Raw genomic sequence first — 20,509 nt, forward strand, 5'->3', positions numbered from 1 at the left:
CTCCCCCATTCAAGTTGAAAATCATCCTATTCGAATTGGACTTAACCTTCCGAAGCAGCATCTAATTTAGAATTGTTCCTAAGAACAACAAGTCCATGACTCCTTTGAATAAAGGTTGAAATTGGCAATTAAGAGCCCTCTCCATAAGATCCATCTTTTCAAACCTCTCAGCTATTTTTTTTAGGGTTAGGACAGATTTTCAAGAAATCCTACCAGGAAAATCAAGAACGATGGAGTCTTCCATCTACAAAAGGGAATACAAAAGCAACATTGTTAGTGAAAATATTTTACAACAAATATAAACAAACGAGAAGCAACCATGACTTGCTAGAAACAACCGTCAATCGCGAGAAGCAACCGCAACCGCGAGACGCAACCCTAAACCCTAACATAAACTATTCGCAAAACGCAACCCTAAACTCTAACATAAACCATTCGCAAGACGCAACAAAGTTAAAACCTAAAACAAAAACTAACAAAACTAACACTAAACTGATTAATGATGAAGTCGATGAATGAACGAGAAAACCAGTAGGAAGAGTCGTCGAGGCAGGTGCGATAGAGAGAGAGAGCAGGAAGAGTCGGTAGGTGCGAGAGAGCAATATGAAATAAATTATAACCCGCCTTCAAATAAAATCCAAGAAATATGAAATAAATATTGACACGTGTCAACCGCGTGACGTTACCAACATGAGAGCCCATCAATACCTGCATTCAATCAATTAGGCGAATCAAGACAAATCAACGAATCAATGTCGTTCTATAAACGAAATAAACACAAAACATTCATCTATAAACGAAATAAACACAAAACATTAATCTATAAACAAAAATAGTGGTAATTTTATCTTTCGTCGTCGTCATTCGTCGTTGGGGCTTCGTAGTTCGTCGTTGGAAGTTCTTAGCCATTCTTCGTTGTTGGCAGTTGTTCGAAATTGTGTTATGTGTTCTTTGACGTTGTGTTATTCGCCGATGAAAAGAAGAGAATGTCTTCTCCGCCATTAGGATTTAGAGCAAAGAAGACCGAGAAGAGAGAGAAAATGAAGCAACAAATGAAAAAAATTGGATTTTATAATGTTTCGGTTGCGAGACGCAATTATAGTTGCGTCTCACGAATGGGTAAAATCATCCAAAAATAAAATAAAAGGTGTCACCAGCGCATTTAAGCCAATCTTTAGAGTCATTTTGTCAAATTTCCCTGACAAAGGATATAAATTATGAGAGAAGTAATGGAGGAGATATAAAACTATAATACATCTGGTATTGGAGGAGATATAAAACTATATATTTCTTGTGTAAAAAGATATTCTTGTAACACCTTTTCAATTCTTACCATGAAAAACATCCTTAATGCTAATCTCATTTTATATTTGTCAAATCACATCAATCTATCCCAAAAACATTGTGCTAGGGTCTAAAATCAAGGCCTCGGTCCTAGAATAATTTCAACAACCTTTCTCGGCACCCGTTCTTGGTCCTATTGTGCACTTGGGCCAGATTTCTGTTTTGTTGTATTATTATTTTGTTTTGCTTTCCTTTTCTATTTTACAAACCGAATTCTGTTATTTTCTAGTATTTGTTATAACCAAATATTCGGGGGCAAAACATCACCTATATAAGGCTGATCTTTCTTCCCCAAGGACCCATAAATGTAATAATGAAGATATGAACTTTGACCCCGTTCGTCTATTATTATTTACTATGACTGTTTGGTATAGACCAACAGTATTTCTCTTCGCACTCTTGGTTCTTCAATCCCTCCCCCAAATTCTCTATTGAAAACCTTCCGCTGCCCTTTGATTATAGAATGTTACGACTTGTTTCGTAAGATGTATTTATGGGTTCAAGAATCAAGTTCTTGATCTCTAAGACCGGTGGAAATTCTATAATCAAAGGGCAGGAGAAGGTTTCAATAGAGAATTTGAGGGAGGGGATAGAAGAACCAAGGGTGCAGAGAGAAATACTGTTGGTCTATACCAAACAGTCCATAGTAAATAATAATAGACGAACATGGTCGAAGTTCATATCTTCATTATTCCATTCATGGGTCCTTAGGGAAGAAAGATCAACCTTATATAGGTGATGTCTTGCCCTAGAATATTCTGTTACAACAAATACTAGAAAATAACAGAATTCGGTTTGTAAAATAGAAAAAGAAAGCAAAACAAAATAATAATACAACAAAACAGAAATTTGGCCCATGTGCACAATAGAACCGAGAACGGGTGCCGAGAAAGGTTGCTGGAATTATTCTAGGATCGAGACCTTGATTTTAGACCCTAGCATTATCTCCCCCTTCAAAATTCGTCTCCCTCGACGAAAAAGACTGTGGTCTGCCGAACTTCTAATGCGTATGCTCAAAATTTCAAAGAATTCGGTCAGACTTCAGCAAGTCCAGCAAGTGTCGGAGTCTAGGACCACATTTCTTAAAAGTCTTCGGTCTTCCTGCAACCCAATCAGTCCTTCCTTCGGCCCAACACGCCAGGTGCAGCAAAAGAGCCATTTTTCTTCCGGGCATACTCTAGAATGTCTTCAAACAACCAAGCTCAGTCCTTTATCCAGACCAGCAACACATGTGCAACAACATAGCCATGTATTCTAACTACCTTCCTGGCTGGTGGTCGGTTGTTGGTTTGCTGGTTGAGCCATTTGATTATGTGTTGGAAAAATTTTCAGTGTCTTCCAAAACAAGTAAAACACTTTGGCATTCGTTCTTACTTTTTATTTGTACAGTGGTAGCAACTTTATGATTTTCCAAGGCCTTTTCTAGTTGGTTGCCTTGTATTATGTTGACCCGCGATCGAGTGGTACCTTGCTGGACCGTGAAAGTGTGCAAAGTAATGACACGTTTGTCCCCTGTCTCAAGCAGCAAAGATGGGTCATAAAAACCTGATTCTTGGACGGGTTCTTGAACGAGTTCTTGGACTTCTTGCTGATTAACCGGAGCCATGCATATTTTGGATTTGCACCTATGATTGTGCTCCCATTTTTCATTGCAAGTATAACACATGTCATCCTTGGGATCAGTTGTCCGGTTTGTGCTCGGCCAGACCGTGTTAACAATGCATGGTTTGGGCAGCCGCGGCGACTTGGCACTATACAAGGGCCTGTGACCGAATCGCAGCAAGAGATCCCTCTTGAATGCATCCCACGTCAAGGCTACCACATGGTTGTGATTCTGCACATATGATTCACGCCACGTTCTTGCCTCTTTTGAAAAGTGAGTGCGGACAATGTCCAGCTTTGTGACATCATTCGTCTTGCTCACCCTAAAGACTTGCTCGGCAAATAAGAGTCAGCCCTCCAAATCAGTCCCATCAAATTCAGGAATATTAACATTTGTGAGCCGGGTTGAAGGAAGGTAGCAAGAAGCATTAACATAGGGTCGGGTGCAGGGATCTTGGCCATTATTAAACGCACCTCTTTCAATGGCTGTCAAGCTTTTTCCAGCAGCATACCTTCTATCCATATTATTGCTCAGTTCGGCCATCTGCTGTTTAAGGGCCGCCTGCATAGAAGCCGATTCGGTCATGTGTTATTGCAGGGCAATTTTCATGGAGGCATATTATTGGGACAGCCCTTCGAGTAGGGTCTTAAGAGCGTCCATCTTTGTTTGCTACTGGGTTTCTTTCATTTGAGGATCGTCTTGCTCTTATACCAAGAATGTTACGACTTGTTTCGTAAGGTGTGTTTATGAGTTCAAGAATTAAGTTCTTGATCTCTAAGATCGGTAGAAATTCTATAATAAAATGGCAGCAGAAAGTTTTCAATAGAGAATTTGGGGAGGGATAGAAGAACCAATGGTGCAAAGAGAAATATTGTTGGTCTATACCAAACAGTCCATAATAAATAATAATAGACGAACGTGGTTAAAGTTCATATCTTCATTATTCCATTAATGGGTCCTTGGGGAAGGAAGAACAGCTTTATATAGGTGATGTCTTGCCCCAGAATATTCGGTTACAACAAATACTAGAAAATAACAGAATTCAATTTGTAAAATAAAAAATGAAAGCAAAACAAAATAATAATACAACATAACAAAATTCTGGCTCATGTGCACAATAGGACCGAGAACGGGTGCCGAGAAAAATTGCTGGAATTATTCTAGGACCAATGCCTTAATTTTAAACCCTAGCACATTGTTTATCAATCATACTAATAGGCAAATCTCTAGCACATTGTTTATCAATCATACTAATAGGCAAATTTCATAATATTACCGTAATTTGTAAATAGATTTGTTTTTATTACAGTAAACCTAATTCTGAATAAATATGATACTTATTAGTGATCCATTTACCGCAATGTGTTTACTACATAAATTGATCACTATTATTGCGTCGATAAAAAAATCTCATTAAAAAAATCAGTTAGAGACCATCAATGAATTCATTAATTTTCTTTGAGAACTTTCATACTCGTTATTAATATCAAACTTTTGACTTGTGTTTTTATTGTTATTTTTCAAATAGTTAATTTCACTTTAGACATTAATTTTTTTTTATTAATTTTGTTGTTAGACTTAAACAATTCTAATTTATATCATGTTTTAATTTTTCCCAAAAAAAAAAATCATTACAAGATCTAAAATTTTCAAACAATTTAGAACAATAAGAGGCTTGCGACAAATGATGAACGTACGAAAGAGATTCTAAACGACAATATTTTCTTAGGAATATCAAGATGCCTTTAGATAGGGTTTTGATCCTTAACATCATCAATCAATCTGAGAAAGATTAAGTATCAAAAATGAAGACAAGGGATGATAAACAAATGCTAAGTCTGTACATGTTTAATTAAAACAAGAAACATTCAGACAATTGAAAACAAGAATGAGGTGATAATTAATTATTAAGCAACAAATGCCCAAAAACTATGTTGCACCAAAACTAGAACATCTTCTTCTTTTGTTGTTGTATGAATGATAATAGAGATGAGAATATTTATTTTTTCTTCCTCTTTCAGTCTGATGTAGAGAGCTTCTCCAGTGACAACTCCATGCATATATGTTTATGCAATATCTGGACTAACTCTCTCACCCGAGATACCCTGTTTACCGAATCATGTGCATTACATATGGTTGCATGTTTATATACAAGAGATTACTGATCTCAAATGACATAAAAGTGTTTTTGAGAGCAAATGTGATTCTGGATCTTATGTATCACATATTCTGAGTAAACCTAGTCAGAACGAAGTAAAAAAGAATTATTGGTTGTTTCTCATCTGGAACCGGATACAAAAACAAAAGTTACAAGTTTTCAAATGGGTCTTATACAAATCTTCAATATTGAATTGGTAAAAACAACTACAAATAATACAAATACTAATCCATTTGAAAACACTTTTTTGAAAACTAAACTTAGTCAGAAGCATGGTGTTTCAAATGGAGCCAATTGCCTACCCAAGTTTTCAACATTCAATTTGTAAAAAAATCTAATCGTACTCAAAATATGCAAATAGATATCTTCAGCTCAGCAGTAGCTTTAGACACAATAATTTTTCAGAAACATGGGAGATAGGTATAAAGTGACAACATTGACTTAAACAAAGCTTCTGCTGCAATTCATATTCACCCATATATTATATATTTATTGTTTAATTCTACTTTTTTTAAATAACTCAATTGCCTAATCTTAAAAGATGTTAATTATCCAAACACAGAAAAACATAGCCCAGGTTGATTTATCCAACAAAACTGTAGTTTAATGTCATTTACCTTGAACTGATGAGCTCACATAGAGTAGGGAAAAGGACAAGGAGATGCAGGCGACTGTAGTGTTTCCCATTTGCAATTCCATCTTTCAAAACTGGGGGGAGATTGAGGATAGATGCTGTATCTTGGTGTATGATCAGGTCAGCTAATTCTTCAAGGACATAAGTGAGTTCTTCAAGTCTTGCTGCTGGTAATGAACAGTCACCTGTGTAGTCCACATGGATTTCCTCAACAGGATAAACAAACACAATATCCAAAAATAAATAGTGGAGTAATTAACAATGATAAGCACCTAAGTCACTCTCATCAACCAGGAATTTTCTCAAAATGTATTCACATCTTGTCATGAGTATTGCAATTGACACTTTGCTAACTGCACATCTCGTCAAGTTCCAATCTTCTGTTCCCTCATTGTATCTGAGAACATAATTACAATAAATGTATTATATAAGGATATATCAACGAATAGTACTATCATGTCAAACAAGAGGGCAAGGTGAAATTGGAAGTAAATATTTTCGTTTGATATAAGATTGCTTTCGGGATAATAATCCAAATAATATTTTATCACGATCTAGAGTATAGTGTATTTTGATTTTCTTTCATTTGGTATAAAAATCATGATTCAGATTATTTTATAGATGATTGTGATTTTTAAGAACATAACAAATGAATATTTTTCTGGATAATGTGAAAAAATATGATACCAGTGTTGCAAAATCAAATGCCAGAGGGCATAATGATTCTAAAAGGTCTCTACTTCATTGCAGATATGCAATATTAAAATGGAATCTGTCAGATCTTCCAGTTAGGCATAGATGTTGGCCCATCTAAACATATGAAGACATATGAAATCACATCTAGAAACGGAATTGAGTCAGGAATTTATTGGCGGTTCCACATCTGGATCCGCATCCAGAATATAAGTGTTCCGAACTAGGAAATTTATGTGATTACCAAATCCCTAATTTCAGGAAATCATTTTATATAGGAGTAATCCTTTGAGAAGCAATGAACAATAAATTATTCTATATTCTAACTCTCCCTCTAATACTACTTCGACAAGCTACTCTGAAACAAATGGTGATGTTTGAAAGCGAATTTCATTTACCTGGTCAAGGAAAATAACTTCTGTAAGCAAGATAAAGAGAATCTACTGCAGTGAGTAGGCATGAGTTCAACAGTTTCAAGTGGCAGAGAGCATGTTCGAGATGCGCAACGATCCAAGGAGGAGATCAAGCGTTGTAAGATCTGAAAAAGTAGGTGAAAAATTAGTCGTAGGATATATATGAGTTCTCAGTTCACTAGTTCTAGCTTCTATTATGCACAAAGTGGAAAAAGAAAATAGACTAACCAATAGAACTAGAATATAAACAAACCTGTCGCTTATAGTGATTAAACAAAAGATAAAATGCCAAAGAAAAAATCTGGGTTAGAAATGTTCTGTAAAACATATAGACTTTCTTTTAATATTTAGAGAAGTTTAGATAAGTATTCATTAAGTTGGACTTGGGTTATTATAGCATAATATGCTCTGGGTATATTTCTACAATTCCATCTATGCAAACAATTGGAAGAAAGCTTTTAGCCCCATTTGGAAACATTTCTAATGTTTTCACATACAGAAACATAAATAATTTTTTGTTGTTTCTGTTTCTCACTAAATTTCGATTCCATACATTTTCCCATACAAAAACAAAAGATATATTATGTAAATTTCTGAAGATTGAAGGCAAAAAGTGTCATCTTTGCAAACAGGGAGATGAATACTCAGACAATCTTTTCTTTGAATGTCAATTTTCAATTTTATATGGACTACGTTGTGTGTATGATGACAGATAACTCCCCAAACAACTGGAGCCAAATCAAGGGATGGGTGACAAGAAAAAATATGGAATAAAGTGTTCACTTCAAGCCTCTTCAAGAGCGCCTTTGCAACAAGTGTGTATAAAATTTGGAAAGAAAGAAATGCAAGTGCTTTGGGGACAAAGAAAGAACAGAAGAGGAAACTTGGAATGTCATTCAAAAATGTGTGAGACTACGAAGTGGGAGTTGGAAGAAAGAGCCAAACACATATCATAATTGGCTCTTATGCAAGCTTTGGGGAATGGACACCAAGAGAATGTTAGTCTATGACCATTCACAAAATTCAGTGTTCTAAATGGCGGTCGAGGCGGCCGCCTAGGCGGTAGGCGGTCCAACACCGCTCCGCCTATACATGAGGCGGTCAGATTATTTAATTATTTATTATTTTTAATTAATTAATTACTAATATTAATATATGTATATATATATATTTAATAAAAAAAACTCTTTATCACCCACTATTTATTTAAATTTTGAAATAACTCTTTACATTCCAATTCATTTATCTTCTTCTTTTCTGTTTCTTATCTCATTCACCTCACCTCCTTGATCATCTACATCTTCTTAGATCATCTAATCATCTATCTCTTCTCCAGTTCGTCTACATACTTATTTTTGTTAAATGTTACTATATTAGAGAATATTAATTTGACGTTTTAGTAAAATTATAATTATAGAACATCTTTATTATATTTATATTCAACCGCCTGGGCACCGCTTAGGCACCGCTTAGGCACCGCCTAGGCACCCGAGGTAGTAGGCAGTCACTTACCGCTCCGCCACCGCCTACCGCCGTTTAGAACACTGACAAAATTATATATTTGGTTGCGACTAGTTAGATTATGAATTGAGGATTGTCTATAGGAGCGTTTCCAAATTGTTTATGCTGAAGTATTTCAATGTAGCAAGTTAAATAAATAGATCACGAATTGAAATAAGGAATAAACTATTAGATCTTACATCAGGTGGTGCGTCAATTTGTGACTTGAGAATGTTGTCTCCCAAAACATCCAAAACCTTCATCTCCAATAACTCGTCAGCTTTCAGCATTGCAGCTGATAAAGAATTTGAAGGAAGAGCACGACCACAATAACCCACCAGGAATATGTCATAAATGTCTGCCACTTCCTTCCACATACTTATTCTTGCAGGTTTACTGCTATCTGTTCCACCATCAATTTTTGTTTTACTAACATCAACTAGAATCCGGTTGAAGCCTTCAACAGCTACTCTCCAGAGTGCAGCATCAGGATTGTCTCTCCTGGTTGTCATACACCTAAATTACAAAAATAAATGCTTTAGAGTGTTTTGCAACTGAAGAAAAACCCCTAAGTGAATGGCTAAGGCTGAAACACAGAAATTTTTATCTCTTGTCATTATCAGCCTCTAGTATTGATTCATGGCGGGAACATACAATATAAATAATGAAAGATGAGGAAGATCAGACTTCTGTAACAAAAGCATCATATAGAACAACCTTTTCACAATAAGTACATATCAGAATAGAATATCAAAGTACAAGCCAAATGGGGAAGTTGGAAGGATGAAAGCTGAATTGGTGGCCAAAAGCATCCTTCAAATCTTTTACATTTTAATACAAGGATTTTTTCATTTCGCCAAAAAATAAAATAAAATAGAAACAGACTTTTGCCCTAATTGCTGAACTCAATTATGTAAGGATCTTACTATCAATTGTAATTTATCATTAATCAACTAGATGTAGAGAATGAAATCTTAAATGGAGAGTTGGAGGAGGAAGTTTATATGGAGCTATCTTTGGGAACAACCTGCTCTAATTCCAAACACTAAGTATGTAAATTGCAAAAATGAAAAGAAAAAACCCAATTGCCTTAACAATCACCACGTGATGATTTGACATGTTTCCTAAGTCTAAGGTTGTGTGGTATACATAGAATCAGCCAATAAAGCACTCCACAGATCAAAAAGTTGTTATCCAAATTGTTTATATTATGACATTATGCTTACATCTTTTGAGAAAAAATCGCAGGAACTAATGAAACAGTTAGGTTTGGAATCAAAATTAAAGACCTCTGCAACATAAATGATTTTCATTGGTATGGAAGTAGCTAGATCAAAGAAGGCATAGTTGTGACCCAAGGAAATACACACTGGACTTGCTTACAGAAACATGAATGCTAGGATGTAAACCAACAGATTTTCATTGCAGGAACAAAGAAGCAGTTAGGTTTGGAATTCAAAATTAAAGACCTCTACAACTTAAATTATTTCATTGGTATGGAAGTAGCTAGATCAAAGGAGGCATAGTTGTGACCCAGGGAAATACACACCGGACTTGCGAAATGAAACATGAATGCTAGGATATAAACCAACCAACAGATACTCATATGGATCCAAACAAAAGTTAGGGTCTGATCTACACAGCCCTCTAGTGGAAAATGAAAGACATCAAAGACTAGTAAGAGGACAGCTGATAGGAGGCGATATCAAATTAGATGAGAAAAGAATATGACTGTACATAGAAATCAGATTAGATGAGAAGAGAGAAACTAAAAGGAAGAAAAATAGAATTACAATTGCTGATTGTCTATATTTATAGGCTACTGTCAACGGCTTCCAGCTGAGTTGGCGTAACCGCTACTGTAACTACTATAACTTATTCCTATTTTCGCCGTGTCCTCACTTTCTAGGGTCAATTAGTAACCCTAACCCTATCTCACTTATGACATCTCTTACACACATCTTGTGACATGCATGGCAGTTATTTCTGCAGGTCAATTTATGAACTTTCCTACAAAAAAAACATATAAAAGCAGTTTGGGAAATCTTACCGCCCAAGACCTTGGACAAATTCGGGAAAAATATTATACTTCTCTGCTGCCGGAGCCAAAAGGTAAATATCTACAAGCATGGGAATCAGTTTTTCTGCAAATAAGTAACTTGAGATGTCTGCCACTGTAGAGGTGTCAGATTCAGGGCCCAAACGTGTGTCTGTCTTATTCAGGGAAATTTCTCTAGAACCATTAGGGATCTCAGCCGTTATCGACTTCTTACTATCTGTGCAAACAATCAGATTTCACATCAATGTTGTGTAAACTAAGAAAAACCATGTTAAATCAAATGGCTTTACCATGTTTAAAATTCCCAATACAAGCTTGTTCTGACCCATTACTTTCACTTTGTGGTAGTCTTGGAAGATATTGGAGAAGCTCTCGAAGAAAAGGGGACCACATTGAGGAAAGATGATCACTGGGATATAATAGAGGCAGAACTTCCAGTACCGTACGTTGCAAAGGTGGAATGTGCCCCTGGAATGAAAGACAACGCTCTTTAATGATGATTTTCATGAAACATATTGGAAGTCCAAATAAGAGATAATACAGAAAAAACAAAACAATACAGATGAATAAAGTGGAACTGTTAGAAGACATATATAAACAAACATCTGAATGCCACCAAAAACAGAAACCTGATTTGTCCTGAGACTGCAATGCATCAAGAAACAAATAGAACAGTTACTTCCCAAATATAGCACTTAGCAGGTGATGTTTACACATAAAACTGGAAAAGCTGGCCTTTTTTATATTCTTCATATTTTTATTTACCTGAATTTTCTTTTCTTAAACTTTCCATATGAAAGAATTAACAACTATCAAAATATTTGGACGTTTAGAAAAAAACAAATTGGTCATCTTACAAATTCCGCTTCGAAGGTGCTATTGTTGATCTTTCCTTGTCTGACAGCCATGTGTAAAATTGCCAATAATTGTGTATACATGCCACTATCAAACATCCTTTGCGCTTGGCTATACACTTCCCCTGAAAACGCCAAACCAGAAGATATGATCAGTACATTCTACAGAAAATCGGAAGGTCCACAAACATGAAATGAAGATCCAAGTATCAACCCTCCATGTTGATTATGCAAGCATCTATCGAAACAACATTATCAAGGGGAGGTTGACCAATATGATAAATTTACATGATTAGGTAGTGATCCACATATGCATAATCAATAAACAACATAAAGTTTTATGATAGAATTACCAAGTCCATGCAAAATCTCTTGCTCCACCTTGGTTGCTGAATCTCCACTGTAACTAGGAGATTTTTTAAGAACGATTTCATAGACATCAATAACTGATTTCAGATAATCCATAGGTAACATCCCCTGCATAAAACAGACAATACGAACAATCATCCATAATCATTATCTATCACAAAGCAAATATTATAGTTGTCTGAATCAATAGACTTTACCTTGGAAGAATGAGAAACAACTGTGGACTGTAGACAGTTTATTGCTGCAAGTGCAACTTCTTTACTACCACTCAAAATGCTATTCTCAACTAAATGAAGCAATGATTCCCATCCTACACATGTACAAATGTGCGTCAAGCATAAGAGAAAAAGAAAAACAACTATCTTCCAACCCAAGGAAACATATTCTCATATATGAGTTCAAAGGTTCAATCTTACCATTGTCAAAAAATAATATTAATAATAATAATAATTTTCTTCCTTGAGAGTTTTTTTTATTATTTTGAAAACCTCAACTTTATTAAAAAGAGAATGCAAGAAGCATTTTGAACATTACAAAGAAGAGGGGTGGAGGGATGGGAAAAAAATAAAAATCAGAGAACAAAAGGAAATTTTAGATGCCAATAGGATCAAACAATTTTCATCCCGTACTAAAAGCCCGTGTTTATCATAGAATGCATGGAGAAGTAAGTGAAAGTAACACAGAAATATACACCATAATATATGTACTAACCGGACCAAAAGTTTCTCAAGCTTCTAAGAAAAGGAAAAAATGATCTAAGAAGCCGTGCAATTCCTCCAAGTACAAGTACAAGTGTCTCATCCCATTGTTTCTGAGCAGTGTTACGGCTGCAAAAGTTAAAAAATAATGAGTTGACATGGCCATTAAGAAAAAGTAAAAATGTGCAATTACCAATCAGTATGAACTAATTCACATACCTGTGATGTATCAACATATGAACTGCTTTTCCTTGACGTGTTCCGAGTTCTTTCCCTTGCCACTCATCTTTTGATGATGTTGCAGCCTATGTGCAGGAGACATGGCACTTTCAGAAGATGATAGTTAGCATTAAAAGAAGCCTTGGATCCTTACAACTTACCATGTGTGATGCACGATTCAGTGTTGGAAATACATAATTCCAAAGGCAATCTTCCCACATGCTCTTTGAAAGTTTCTGCCCATGACTTCCAAGAATTTGGAAAAGTGTCCTGACAGAAGAATTTCTGACCTAAACCGGGAAAAAAATAATATCATTCAAAATTGAGGATTAATGTATTTTTCGCAACATATTCATTTACCAGTACCAATTTCTTTGCGTGACCTTCAGATTTATCAACTGAAAAATTATGGAAGTTCCAATATCTAATCTTATTTTCTAATTTAAGCCTTGTTTTCTTCTGTTATGTTTCCTTTGGTTGACTTAACCATTTACTCATTTAGAATGAGTTACATTTGCTTTAATTTGTTGTATTTTGGAAAACTTTCATGTTTTCATTCAATTAATAATAGGGAGTGCAAACGTGTTAGATACAAGCGTTCCAATTACATGATTAGGAGCAAGAGAAATAGGAAAGAAAAGGATGATACAAACGTGTTAGATTCCAATAGGAAACAGTCCCATCATGTGCAAATTCCTCTTTTCTTGATGGAAGCAAACCTGTTAAGGGAGGAAGCCTTTGATTCTTTCTTTCCTAAAACTCTTTTCTTTGAAATGTTCTTCTGTTAAACTCCTTCTAGATTGTCCACCACATGATAAGGGGATAGTTTTTCAGACGGTGCTAATGATCCTATCATTATCCCACACAATCAACTGCTCCCAGAAATCAATAACGGTGTACGACATGACACCATGAAAGTGGAGAATGACTTGTAGCAATGACTAAATATCTCTGGTGGGAAAACAGTGGATCATGATTTACAAGCAACAACAGTTGCCCATGGGAAATCATTTCCTTTTCAGCTAATCGACGGTTAAGACTCCACCATAAATGACCTCCCAAACAAAAAAAACGATATCTTTGAGGGAATATTAGCATTCCAGTGGTCCTTCCAACGGAAACACATGCTTACTTCTCAGAGAGTCGAATGATGAATGACATTTGTATGGAAGTTAAGGGAATCAATCACAGAAAACCTGTCACGAGATTCCGGGAGATTGTTACTTGAAAGAGAACCTCAGCAAGCCTGCTTTCCGCTTCGAAGGATAAGCGACGATAGAAAGTGATCTTCCAATCGCTTTGATCGTTGATGAATATGTAGAAATCAGCAATCTTAGCTTCCTTCTTGTTAAAAGCTTCGTATAAGTCGTGAAAGGTGTTGAATTATCCAACTAGTGTTATTCCAAAAGTCACATTTGTCATTTTCAAGAGACATTAACTCTAAGTCGTTGGAGTTGTCTTCCCAATAAAAGAGTTATTAAGGTTTATCTAGAAAATTGTCCATTTAGATAGCCTCTTTTCTATTGCCTATAAATTGGTCTCCCTTTGCAAATGTTTAACATCACAAAAATATACCAAATCTACTTCTCAGTTCTTCATTGTATCTCACACTCGTATTCAAAACGCTTCTTACCTTTGTTTTTCAATAAAAGTTGTTTTTTTTTTAAAAAAAAATACTCAAAGTGGTTGGAAAGGGTTATAAATATTTATCAAGAAAATTATTCTATCATTTTGTTAGTCTCTTTTGGATTGCCAATAAATTGACCTCTCTTTATTTATTTTTTTGGAATTAAAGGAGAACTAGCATGACACCCCACAGACATGTCCCCGCTTAAACTCAAATTGACCTCCCTTTATGATAGTTTAACATCACAAAGTATACAAAATCTACTTTCTCTTCATTATCCGAGAGCTTGTCACTAGAGAGACACATGTCTGTCCAGGAAGGGGAGCAGTGGAACGTCTTGCCATTACCAACTGGAAAGAATAGGAGAGGGTGGAGTGTGGCCCATGTTTTGGTGATCTGACCGAAGAAACTAGTACCTAAATAAGCTCTTCCAGAATGGTTGTCACGCCCCGAACCAAGGCATGAGGCGTGCAGACGCCGCATGTCATTAGCCAAAAATAACATGCTAGGCTAAACAAAAGAACTTCTTTTAACCCTTCTTACTAAAAAAAAGAAACACATAACTTATCCAAATCCATCTTCCATTACAACTATTTTGGTCAATTCATTTCTAGTTCAAACAGATGATGACTTCCATTTTTACCAAAAAAAAAACCTTCCTTACATATTATATACATTCTATATATCCTTACTAATACAAAAAGAGAGTAACTCTTTACCGGCTAATCTATACTACTATAGTCTTCTCACTCTTAATCCCCTTGACTAGTCGTTGTTTTTATCTGAAAAGAATCCATTTAAAAATGATGAGCTAAACAAGCTCAGTAAGAGAATCAAACCCTTCTACAGGTGGATCAAGAAGCCCAATATAAGTTAACCAACTATTAAGTAATTAAGATACTCATTAGACAGAAAATAATATACTTTAGTAATAACTCTGGGATCAAGATAAAGTCTGTATTATCATAATAATTTAATAAGCCATCTATCAAGACTTTTAAGTCTTGCATAGACGCATTAGCCATCAACCAAGACATAAGCGTCTTGCGTTGACGCGCTATCAATCAAGACATAGGTCTTGCATTGACGCATGGGCCATCAACCAAGACATAAGTGTCTTGCGTTGACGCATATAACCGGTGTAAGCGGCACTCGAGGCACAAATAGTTCATTATTAGACAAACAATACAAAATCAAGTCCAGAGTAATAAAAATAGTCCAATCGACATAATTATGTAAAACTTCATTTTCAAGTCCAAATCTATAGTAATCCATTTCATTGTCGAAATAATACACTCAATCTGTTTAGAAACTCATTTCTCATAAACCATTCTTTTATCAAAACCCATTTCAAAATCATCAATCATAAACCCTCATTTCATCAAAACCCATTTCAGAATCAACTATTATAAACCTATCCTTTTATCAAAACAATTTCAGAATCATCTATCCTAAACTATCATTTTATCAAATTCATCATCAAAATACACATGCATTCTTGATCCATACATTTATAAACCCATTTAACAATAAATCTGTAACCCTAAAATCTGTTTGATGAAAACCAACATCTTATACCCAAAATACTTATACATATATATATTTTAAAAACTAAAACTGTAGAAGAATAGATTTCCTTACCTAATTTCCTATAAGCTCTTAGTTCTCTTTATTCCCTTCAACCAAACTCAAATCTCCAAACCCTGATTCTCTCTCTTTGTAGCTAAAGAGTAAAAATACAAATGATCTTCAAGTTTAGGACTACATGCATTGAAAGGTTATTAGATAATGACATTTGTCATTTACCTAGTATCTTAAACCCATTTGCTAATTCTCTCTCTCTTAGAATAGTCCAAGTGTCATTCATGCCTTATTTCACTTATTTCTTTTAAAACAAACAGGTGTCACCTACATGTTAAGCCACTATCATTAAAATATGAAGTCTTTTATTTTTTTAAATTTGGATATTACAATGGTAAAGAAGTGGCCAGAAGTGAGGTGTTGAATAAGGGGAGGTCCTTAATCCTGTTAGGCTACACAACTTCGTGGTGTTCCGATTAACAAGGTAAGGGGGAGAGAGATATCATAAAATTGGGATGCTTGCGAGAGAACTCTTAATGAGGACAAGGTAAGGGGAAGAGAGATATCATAAAAGTAGGGATGGTTGCAGAGAACTCTTAATGAGGACAAGCCTACCCCTTTGGAAATAAACTTGTTCTTTCACAACACAAGTCTTTGCTCCATTTTCTTAACAATGGGGTACCAAATATCCTTGCTTCTAATTCTTGCTCCAAGTGGAAGGTTAAGATATTTTGAAGGGATGGAACCGACTTTGAAGCCCAAAATGTTTGTCAGACTAAGTATTATTGATGTTCCCGACAAAAAATAGCTCCAATTTTTCTCGATTCAGCCCGAGCATGCCTAAAAAAGGATAAGGATATACCTAAGGGTTCCGCGAGGCAAAGAGTGTAATCATCAAAGAGAATGTGATAAATTACGTGGTGATCCAAGCTAGTTGCTTTCTCGAAGACCTTCCATAAAGCCTCCATGACCTCAGTGAATAGAAAACCTCCTTGTCTCAATCCTCTCGAGCTCTTGAAAAGGATGGATACTTCGTCGTTGATAATAATAGCAAACTGAGGTGATGTGACACAAGTTTTAATCCACTTTCTCCCTTTCTCCCCAAAGTCCATCCTTTGCAGAATATATGATATATGGGAGAAAATCTTAATATAAGTGGTCAAAGACTTTCTTAGTATCCAATTTACATAAGAACCAGGTTTTGGAGTTAAGCATCAACAAAAATTTGCTTCCCCTCTCATCTGCTATCACATATCACAGACAATACTTGTTTGTGCCAACGTCTTCTGTTGTTACGAAGATTTCACTCGAGGATGAGAGAAAGTTTAGGGGGAGGCCTTGTCACGCTTACGAGGAGTTGTATGGTATGAGCCATATGCTAGAGAGTAGTAGATCATACTCCTAGTAACCAACTAAGTCCAGTTGGCCATTCTAGATATCAAAAAGATTCTAGAAGTTGCTATTTTATTTGAGAAGCTGGTCTGGCATAAGGTTTTTAGTACCATACTGTTTTTAGGAAGAAGGCACTATATGCATTCGACATATTATGAATGGTGTCTTCCTCTCCATTATCAATCAAGGTCTCTCCCCATTTTTGTCATGGTCTCATCCCTTCTGTAATTTCTTCACTGTTAACCTTAACTTCTCTTTATTGCTACTTTATTCCTCACAGACTATTAATCCCTCTACCAATGGCTATTTTGGCCATTGGCTGAGGCAGCAAAAGAAGATAGGAGTTATGACAATACTGAGAAAACTTTCTATTATAGCATTTTTGGATTTTAGAGAGAAACAAGATTGATAATTATACATAAATAAGTAATATATTTTTGAAAATGGTCATGAAATCTTGAAATCACAACCTTGTGGTCATAAGCCTAACTAAATACTATATTAACCATATATAACTAAGTGATGATATTATATGAAGGGATCCCTTTATTTAGAGGTAAGATATATATCAAAATAATATAAGGTTAATCACAAATAAAATCATAACTAATTACTAAAATGTCAGGATATTTATAGAAACTCCTTAGAATATTTCCACAATTTCTTAATAAGAACAATTTCCTAATAAGAACAATTTCTACAGGCATGCCATTCGAGTTTGAGACAAAAGACCCACAATAAAAAAATGCAAATTGGAAAATGCCTTGTGTTTAGGAACAAAACATTTCAGCAAAACATGAATCTTAACAATGCAAATAAAGAGAGTTGTAAGTTGTTTGTACCTCGGGTCTTTCATCAGTTCCTAGCTTTTGGAGTAATGAGAAAACAGAGAACATCAGTTTGTCACGGTCAATCACATTAACCAAAAGAGTTTGTTCAGTAATTCCACTTGTAGATCTGATTGAACTTTCATTGCCCTTTCCATCATCCATTTCCTTTGGAGTATAAGCATATGGACCTTCTGAAATTTTGTTGAACACAAAGATTCATAAGTTTTGCACGAAGTAAGAGGCAACAACTAAATAGTTGCTAACCATGCATTGATATCTCAACCTGCATCCTTTCCCTCTGGCTTGTAAATAAATCCTTTCACAACAAAATCAGTTGTAGTCCACAGGAGACCTATAGCAGTCAAGCTTATATTGAGTTCAGTCTTCTGAGCACTATATTTTGCAGCAACGTCAATGCAACTGCAAAAATATGACACTTCTATCAGCACCATATGTGTTGATCATTCAAAATATTTTGCACGCATATGATCCAAATGCTTTCTTCCTCCACACTTTCATTTCAATTATGAAAGGACGAATCTACTCCAAATGTGATTTCTTTGAGTTCATCAGAATCTAATCTTTTTGTACATTTCTGTTCAATTTTTTTAATTAAGGAGAACTAGCATGACACCCCACAGCTAAGTGCGTTTTCTATTTTCTACTTTGGTTTCCCCCTTTGTAACGTTTGATCGCATCTTAAGCTCATTTTAATAACAAGTTGACATTTTTCAAAAAAAAAAACTAGGTTTACTTCTTACTACGATGTGTGTATTTCCACTCACGATGACAATTCTGTACCACACAATAATGATGAAGCTCCCAAGCATCCACATTGTAAAAGTGCAGCCCCTAAAGAGGTATGTGCCTTACAGAAAAATAGAACTTGATCTATTTGTGAATTCACCAAAAAAAGAAGACACTAGGATGTAAATGGATTTTTAAAGTCAAACACAAATCAAATGGATCAGTTGAAAGGTTCAAAACACGACTCGTCGCCAAAGGATTTTCCCAATCTTATGTATTGATTATCAAGATACGTTTTTACTTGTAGCTAACTTGAACACTTTCAGAATGCCTATATCAATAAATGTTCTATCTAGAAGCAAATAAAGATTGACCCTTATATCAATTGGTTTTTGTATGGTGATCCTCACACTACATCTCAAGAGAGATGAAAATAAAATAGTGGAACTCTTTCACATTCCATAAAGATCTCAAGTTACATACGAAAGCTCTACCAAAGATGACATTCAATGATAGGTGTAAAAAGCTAGGAATGCACATTTTGTATCATCCAACTTGAGGAACATATAATGGCCGAATATTAACTGCTAGAATAAAAGAGTGATAAGAGTTAGTGTAGTTAGTGGGTGCGGTTGTTAGTAGTGATAACCGCACATTTATTATTCTTTTCATGTATAAATCTTATCATGTAGATCACTTGTAAATCAATTCACTACTCAGAAATTCTCTCATCTATCTGATTCTTTACTACTCGCACAATTAATAGTTACATACCTTTTACATGACAGAATAATTAGTAAATACATACCTTTTACGTCAGAAAATTTGGAAACAGTATCAGCAGCTTAACAATATACTAACTTGGTAATTGTTGTAAATCACGAGAAGCAAGATCCAAAGATGAAGGAGTTTGAACATTATAATTAAAGTGGACACATACACTTGAAGGCAGTCTCCAGGTATAGTTGAAAGTCCATCATTCATAATGACACGTAGGCTCTACAAAATAATTATTGAAGTTATTTTGATCTGAAATGGACTAAGAATATCCAAAAAGAAATAACAGCAGCATAAATATTTCTAGTGTAGCTTTAGCAGAGGGAAAAAATATACATGAGGCAACGGAAAGGTATAATTGAAGATAGGGTAAAAGCAGAACAATACAGTATAATGCATCAGAATAGAACACTTTTTCAATTGCACAAACATTTCAAATTATAATTTAGTTGGCCCTCAAATAGAACTACTAAAACAAAAACCAATAGCAGGTGGAAAAAGAGAGGATGATCTTTGGGGGAAAACAAAACAAAAAAAAACAGTAAGGATAGAGATCTTATTACACAGTTTTGAAAGAAACTGAAGAATCTTTTGAACCCATATAAGAAGAGTTGATATAGAATCATGCAGGTTCTCTTATGTCCTAATATTAGATAGAGAAGCTTGAGTGCAGTTAATTATTTACATGAAGAGGAACACGATTCATTTAATAGTGGGACATAATTGCACTTTTATCTTTGAGATCTGCAGAAAGCAGCAGAAGCTCATAGTTTCATTCCAGGACTCACAATTTCATAGTCAACAGACTCTTCACTACATACTTCTTTTGTTTGTTTGAAAGGTAGAAAGTACCTTAGTTAAATGCAAAATTTTGGTTTCTTAACAAGTCAAGAACACCACAATCAAGCCCAAAGTCTCTCGCAAATAAGGGTGCATACCTAGAAGTTTAAGAAAGCAAATACCAGCTAAAACAGGTATTAGTGGTAGAAATATGCATCAAAACCAATTAGA

At 35.2% G+C, this 20,509-nt stretch overlaps 1 protein-coding gene across 2 annotated transcripts in view; it reads right to left on the reverse strand.

Moving 5' to 3' along the window:
- Nucleotides 1-4,774: 4,774 nt before the first annotated feature.
- LOC124919130 (protein MON2 homolog) overlaps nucleotides 4,775-20,509 on the reverse strand; it is a 43,597-nt gene continuing 27,862 nt past the window's right edge. For both annotated transcript variants that reach the window (XM_047459295.1, XM_047459293.1), the window contains exons 29-44: nucleotides 19,662-19,720; nucleotides 18,258-18,394; nucleotides 17,987-18,165; nucleotides 12,706-12,834; nucleotides 12,545-12,630; nucleotides 12,339-12,454; nucleotides 11,825-11,937; nucleotides 11,612-11,735; nucleotides 11,262-11,383; nucleotides 10,695-10,872; nucleotides 10,396-10,621; nucleotides 8,546-8,861; nucleotides 6,831-6,970; nucleotides 6,012-6,136; nucleotides 5,723-5,924; nucleotides 4,775-5,052 (exon numbers count right to left, since the gene is read on the reverse strand). In XM_047459295.1, the coding sequence (XP_047315251.1) occupies nucleotides 4,965-5,052; nucleotides 5,723-5,924; nucleotides 6,012-6,136; nucleotides 6,831-6,970; nucleotides 8,546-8,861; nucleotides 10,396-10,621; nucleotides 10,695-10,872; nucleotides 11,262-11,383; nucleotides 11,612-11,735; nucleotides 11,825-11,937; nucleotides 12,339-12,454; nucleotides 12,545-12,630; nucleotides 12,706-12,834; nucleotides 17,987-18,165; nucleotides 18,258-18,394; nucleotides 19,662-19,720 (2,340 nt within the window). In that variant the 3' untranslated portion in view covers nucleotides 4,775-4,964. The remainder of the gene's footprint in view (nucleotides 5,053-5,722; nucleotides 5,925-6,011; nucleotides 6,137-6,830; nucleotides 6,971-8,545; nucleotides 8,862-10,395; nucleotides 10,622-10,694; nucleotides 10,873-11,261; nucleotides 11,384-11,611; nucleotides 11,736-11,824; nucleotides 11,938-12,338; nucleotides 12,455-12,544; nucleotides 12,631-12,705; nucleotides 12,835-17,986; nucleotides 18,166-18,257; nucleotides 18,395-19,661; nucleotides 19,721-20,509) is intronic.

Source organism: Impatiens glandulifera, chromosome 1 (genome assembly GCF_907164915.1).
Source record: "Impatiens glandulifera chromosome 1, dImpGla2.1, whole genome shotgun sequence".
Lineage (NCBI taxonomy): Eukaryota > Viridiplantae > Streptophyta > Magnoliopsida > Ericales > Balsaminaceae > Impatiens > Impatiens glandulifera.